The sequence below is a fragment of the Adiantum capillus-veneris genome, chromosome 14 (assembly GCF_014529385.1).
Source record: "Adiantum capillus-veneris isolate H3 chromosome 14, ASM1452938v2, whole genome shotgun sequence".
NCBI classification, from domain to species: Eukaryota; Viridiplantae; Streptophyta; class Polypodiopsida; order Polypodiales; family Pteridaceae; genus Adiantum; species Adiantum capillus-veneris.
In genome coordinates, this window is record NC_140944.1 from 68,646,709 (window position 1) to 68,653,376 (window position 6,668).

General features: G+C 44.7%; 1 protein-coding gene across 3 annotated transcripts in view; it reads right to left on the reverse strand.

Moving 5' to 3' along the window:
• The window catches only part of CRR1 (Dihydrodipicolinate reductase, bacterial/plant), a 47,583-nt gene extending 41,671 nt beyond the window's left edge, over positions 1–5,912 (reverse strand). For 2 of the 3 annotated variants that reach the window (XM_086528714.1, XM_086528716.1), the window contains exon 1: positions 5,749–5,911. In XM_086528714.1, coding sequence (XP_086384840.1) covers positions 5,749–5,862 — 114 coding nt within the window. In that variant the 5' untranslated portion in view covers positions 5,863–5,911. Of the gene's footprint in view, positions 1–5,748 lie in introns of all 3 variants that reach the window. The other variant, XM_086528715.1, reaches the window with a different exon arrangement.
• Positions 5,913–6,668: the final 756 nt, after the last annotated feature.

Consider the following 6,668-nt stretch of genomic DNA (forward strand, 5'->3'; position numbering starts at 1 on the left):
GTTCATAGTGATTTGTGTGGACCTATGCCTAACCTATCTCTAGGGGGAGCTTCTTACTTTATGACATTTATAGATGATTACTCGAGGAAAGTATGGGTTTACTTTCTCAAGCACAAGGATGAAGCGTTCAGTGTTTTCAAAACGTTTGTGACACTTGTGGAGAATCAGAGTGCCAAGAAGCTTAAATGCTTACGCACTGACAATGGTGGAGAGTATGTTTCAAAGGCCTTTCAGGACTTTTGTGAGTCAAAAGGTATAAAACGTGAACTTACTGCTCCTTACAATCCTCCTCAAAATGGTGTTGCTGAGAGGATGAATAGGACCATACAAGAGAAGGTCAGAAGTATGTTGTCTAATACACAGCTGCCAAATGGGTTTTGGGCTGAAGCTGTATCAACAGCTGTTCATCTTGTAAATAGATCTCCTAGCAAGGTTTTGCAGAAGGATTCAGTGCCAGAGATGGTATGGTCAGGCAAAATGCCCCCATACAAGCATCTCAGAGTCTTTGGCTGTGAGGCATATACTCACGTTCCAAAGGAATTTAGGAACAAACTTGAGCCAAAGAGTAGAAAGTGCATCTTTCTAGGCTATGGTAATTCTAGTGAGATGGGGTACAGACTTTGGGATCCCGAATCCAAAAAGGTTGTCCGCAGCAATGATGTTCACTTTAATGAATCCAAATATCATTCTAAACCAGAGAGGGTTGAGGAGATTAGAAGAGTTGTCTTCAAAGAAGATGGACCTGCACGTGCAAGACAAAATGTTAGGGCTCAAGAGGAGCAAGGACAGGATAGAGTGGAACCACAGGTTATGGCTGAGCCTGAGCCACCTATTGTGCGTAGATCTGGACGTGTCACGCGACCTCCTGATAGGTTTGTTCCATCTATGAACTATGTCATGTTGACTGATTGCAATGAGCCTTCATGTTACAAGGAAGCAGTGCAAATGAAGGACTCCGGGAATTGGCAATTGGCCATGCAGTCAGAGATGACAGCTCTGCATAAAAACAAAACATGGAAGCTAGTTAAATTACCACGGGGCAAAAAGGCTCTACCCTGTAAATGGGTTTACAGGTATAAGATCACCGCTCATGATAGTCAGCCAAAGTACAAAGCAAGGCTTGTTGCCAAGGGCTTTAAGCAAGAACAAGGCATTGACTTTGAGGAAGTCTTCTCTCCGGTGGTCAAGATGACTACATTGAGATGCTTTCTTGCATTGGTTGCCATATTAGATTTGGTGTTGCACCAAATGGATGTCAAGACAGCGTTCTTGCATGGTGATTTAGATGTGGAAATTTACATGCAGCAGCCAGAAGGGTTTGTTGAGAAAGGCAAGGAAGATTGGGTATGCCAGTTGTTAAAGAGTCTTTATAGCTTAAAACAATCACCGAGGGCATGGTACCATAAATTCCACAAGTTTATGCTTTCTCAAGGCTACAAACGTAGTGAGTTCGATCACTGTCTATATACAAAGAAGACTAAGGATGGTAGTTGGTTGATCCTTATTTTGTATGTGGATGACATGTTGATTGCTGGAAAGCACTTGGAAGAAATTTCAGCTTTGAAGTCAAAGATGGCAAAATCGTTTGACATGAAAGACATGGGTGAGGCAAGTCATATACTTGGTATGCGCATTGAGAGAGACAGATCAAAGAAGTTGATTTGGTTATCTCAAACAGAGTATATTGACAAGGTTTTGCAACGTTTCAATATGGAGAAGGGAAAGGCACTGAGTGTTCCATTGCCACCATATGTGAAACTTAGCAAACAAGATTGTCTTGTGTCTGAGGAAGAACAGGCTGAAATGGATAAGATTCCATATGCGTCTGCAGTGGGTAGTTTGATGTATGCAATGATTGCTACTCGCCCAGACATTGCATTTGCAGTGGGAGTAGTAAGTCGATACGTGTCAAACCCAGGCAAGAAACATTGGGAGGCAGTGAAAGGAATATTGAGATACCTGAAAGCTACAAAGAGTATGCGTATATGCTATGGGAGTCAGGAGGTAAGTGTAAAGGGTTTTACAGACTCAGATTATGCAGGTGACTTAGACAACCGAAGGTCTACGTCAGGGTATGTCTTTACATTGGCTGGTGGAGCAGTATCATGGCGTTCTAGATTACAAGATTGTGTTACTCAGTCTACTACAGAGGCTGAATATGTTGCAGCATCAGAGGCATGCAAAGAATCAATTTGGCTTAATCGACTAGTAACAGATTTGGGAATCAAAGAAGAGATGCCTGTGTTATATTGTGATAGTCAAAGTGCTATACAATTGGCTCGCAATCCAGTTTATCACTCAAAGACAAAGCATGTGGATGTGAAGTATCATTTCATCAGGGAAATGCTCGAGGATAAGCAACTTCAGCTTGTCAAAGTTCACACCACAGAAAATCCTGCTGATCTACTTACAAAAGGACTTCCCTCAGAGAGCTTTGCGCATTTTCGCAAGCAGTTAGGTGTAGGGTAGTACATCACTTCTCTACATCTCTTGTATATTAGCTTGTATAGTAGCTTCTCTCACACTTAAAGTACCACATTGGACTTTAAGTGGGAGGTTGTTGGGGTATAAAGCCCAATGTGGTCGCCCAGGTAAGTGGACGGGCCGCCAGGTATGTACACATATTCTTTTGTAAAAACCTAATAAGAACTCACTATGCTCTACACATTACAGTAGAGCGAGTTCACCATATCGTCGTGCTCTTCTTCTCGCACTCTCTCTCGCGTCGCACTTCCGCTCGTACTCCTTCACTAAGGGGTACTGCGGGGGGGCCGAGGTATCGATGGGTACTGAGGGGTACTGCGGAGCGATGAGATATTGATGGGTATTGAGGAACTGCCGGGTACTGAGGGGTGTTGAGGTACTGATGGTTTCTATATCGACAACGACGACGACGAGATACTGATGGGTTCTACGTTGACGACGATGAAGACGACGACAAGGTACTGATGGGTTCTACGATGACAACGATGACACGGTACTGATGGGTATTGAGGGGTACTGAGGTACTGATGGGTACTGAGAGTCCTTATGCTGAACTAGGCAAGAGCCAAGCCAAAACACAAGGGGTACTAAGTACTAGCGTACTGTGTCGGCGTCGACGACAACGACGACGAGGCTATTGCTGAAATCTAAGAACGTTGGTGGTAATGTGGCAAAGACTGCTGCCGCAACGAGGCTATGCTGAAAACGCTGAGGGCTGAAATCTGATGGGATCATAGGGCTGAAACGTTGATGGCTACTGGAGAAAACGTTGTTGATGGCTGCCCAAGCACTGGTACTACTGAGAGGCTCTTCTACTGCTCCTCTGCCTTTTATTGGTGCCAAGATGGCTACTGGAGAAAACGTTGTTGATGGCTGCCCAAGCGCTGGTACTACTGAGAGGCTCTTCTACTGCTCCTCTGCCTTCTATTAGTGCCAAGAGGGTTTCTTTTATAGGTCCTTTAGCCATTTGCCCTACCTACTTTTAATAAATGACATGTCAAAGTCACTTATTAAAAAATGACTCAAGTGACTGTTCATATGCCTATATGCTTAAGTGACTTGATTGTGCAAGTGAGGATATGCAACTATCACCTACCTGCTTGTCCATGTAATGCAAGTGCAGTGCCCACGTGACAATCCATTTGCTCTTGGTCGGTCCCCACAAAACCCAATACCACTCCTGCCTTGGTCTTTCCTTTCTTTGCTCGCTCCTCTACCGCTTTGGAACTCTTGGCTTGTGCTTGGCCTGATCATTGGACGCTTTGTTAGGGCACATGGCAAGAACATGACCTTGCTTCTCTCGTCCATAACATTAGCCCTCTTTGTAGTTCGTTGTTCGGCCGAAAGTCTCACGCCTGATGGTTTCTTCTTCTATTACTTCCCCTTCTTCTTGTTACCATTTGCTTGGTTTGGCTCTCGTTGAGTAAGCACTGGTATGTCCATTGGGTACGTCAATGTACCAACGTGCATTCCAAATCCTGGCTTGGCATGACCCATAAGCCGTTGATTGGAGTCCACCTTTTGCAAACAGTATCGTCGGATCTTCTTGAGCAAACCGCAACAAAACCGCTCCACTTGTTTAAAAGTATTTCTCTTGAAGAACGAACCTGGTAGAAAAGTATCCCAAACCATTGGTAATAGTCATCAAGAGTATCTTCTTTGATCATCCAAAGATGGTTCCATACTGTGATAACATCCACTTCATACTCTTCAATGAGCCATGCGGAGGTAAAAACTTGTTTGAACTTTAACCATGTGGTGGGTGCTTCCTTTCGCAAAAGTAAAATAGACTACCAAGTTTGGGCATTGCCTTTCAGATAGGAAGATGCTCGTCATACTTTTAGAATGTTCAAAAAAGCGCCCTCCCGAGAAAGCAATGTCGAACTGTTGGATGAAAGCAAAAGCTTTGTGGGTTCCTTTGTAGCCCGAAAAAGTGTCAAATTTAAGTGTTTACCCACCCTCTTTAAAATCCTTGGTCTTCCCACCTGTCTGTTCCAGATGGTCAAACTGACTCAATCAATAACCTCACCTCGGCCTTGCTCCAAACATTGACTCGTCCGAATTAGAATTGTCTGAGGATGAGGTGTCCTCGCTAGAACTAGCTAAATGCTTTTTGTGCTTTCAAGATCCATTCTGGGATCTGTTCTTCTTGGATCGATTGTCCCTCCTGTTCTTCTTGCTCTTTTGAGTCCTATACTTCCGATGCTTCCCATCCTCCTTGTTGGAGTAGGAGGAAGGGGAACTCTCAAAGTTGTCTCAAGATAAAGATGAAATGGGGTCATCCTCAAAGCGTACATGCTTCTTGGATATGCTAACTGCTTCGAATGTGGATTTTTGACCTAAGTAGCTGGGGTAACCCGCCCCGCGTCTTTTCTTCGAAGACTTCATAACTTGGTTGACCTGCTGCTCCACGGCAATGTCAAACCTTATCCTACAAGTACAGTCACACTCGGCTTAGATTTTTGCTTCAAGGCCGACTTGAGAGGTGAGTGAATGGCCGTCTACTATCCCAAATGAATCTCGTCAAGTGGATGATTCTTCAACAATTTCGCATACTACGGGTGTTTGGCGTATTTGAGCATCAGATTGGCATAGATGTCAACCTGAAGTTGCCATTGCGCTTCCATCTTTTCGATGTCGTTTGATGGAAATGGGCTGTACTCTTCCCCAAGGTCTCGGAAGAAGCCCGACTCCCACTAAATCCTCCCTTGGTTTCTTCACTCAGGCAAGTGGGGATAGTTGTCTCCTCCATGCAGGATTCACTGCCAGAATCCATGTGTGCTACGTGAAAAGGTGGTAAAAAATGTCACCTTCCTTTGAAGGAAAGGCTATTCCCTTGGAAATGTCTGCGAGGATACTCCCTATCAGACGCGTTTGCCAAACAAAAAATTTCTAACGATGCAAACATTCAAAAAATATGTTCATTTTCTTTGGTCTTGCCAACATTCTCGGCTTTTTTTTTACACCTCGCTCAGAAAGAATTCCCTACTCACAGATTAACAAAAACTTCTGTTTGTTTTGAATTATATTGAACGCATCAACAGGCGCTTCCATTTTCTTTACATGGGTTCAATCCCTTTGGAGTTTTTAGAACGATATCATCCAAACTCCACGGGATCCTTTTTGCTTTTTTTTACGATCTCTTATAAAGACGGTACAATTTTGCTTGTGTGTGTGTGTGTGTGTGCGCGCGCGCGCGCAGGTTTCTTTCGCATACATTTTTGCTTGTGCAACAAGACTCTGTGTATTGGGATTGGGCCGTACCTTGATAGAGGTGGAGGAGCGCTGAGACGCAGACATGGTGATATAGCAGGAGACGGGCAGCATGGGAGACACCTTGCTCACGGGAATGACGCATGAGAGACCAAGAGGTCCCATGACAGACGGGTGGGAGTGTGGGAGTAAGTTTTCGGCTCACTGTGCTTCAAGTTTTCTTTCATTGCTCCTATTTGCCCCACTAGATTTTTTCTTGATATTTTTATCGCCTACTGGGTCCTACTACAATCTATTTGGCTCGCTCCCATTTTATTGGGACAGAATCTCAGTAGATCCCATCGTGCGCTGCTAGGTCCAGAGGACAAAAGCATCAACCCTCCGACAAGTTTTGAGCGCATGACGTCTTAGATAAATAGAGGCATTGTGCTAACCATTCCGCCAACGCGATGTCGCTGAAAGCTTCAACACCCTTTACTGATTATCGCTCTTTGCAATTGTTTTTTTCCTCTTATAAGTCTCAGCAGCATTTTCGTCCTTGCGCCTCCAGTCCCCGCTAGTTTCTCCTCATCCCTCATCCCGCATGGAGGCGACGTGCTCTCATCTCACCCTACCCCACCTTCGACCTGCGTACTCACTTGGAAATCTAGGGAGAGCATTTTCAAAGATTCTGGAGATTTTCCCATTTTCTCTAGCTGGGTACCCTCTACTGGCTCGCTCTTATTTATATTCCATTTATCTCTGAGATTCCTTCCTCTCAAGGGAATCGCAGAAATTTCTACCTTGTCCCCCCTTACCTCATAAAATGAAGTGATGTGGAGTCGAACCCACACCAACCGGCAAGCATCAACTTCGTGTGGCTTCACGTAACCACTCCAGCAAACGCCTTGAGTTGTGCCCCTTTCCAAGCCATGCAACTAAGAAAAAGCATGCGCATGTTCCTCCTCTGCGTGCTTCGACCTGCCTCCCCT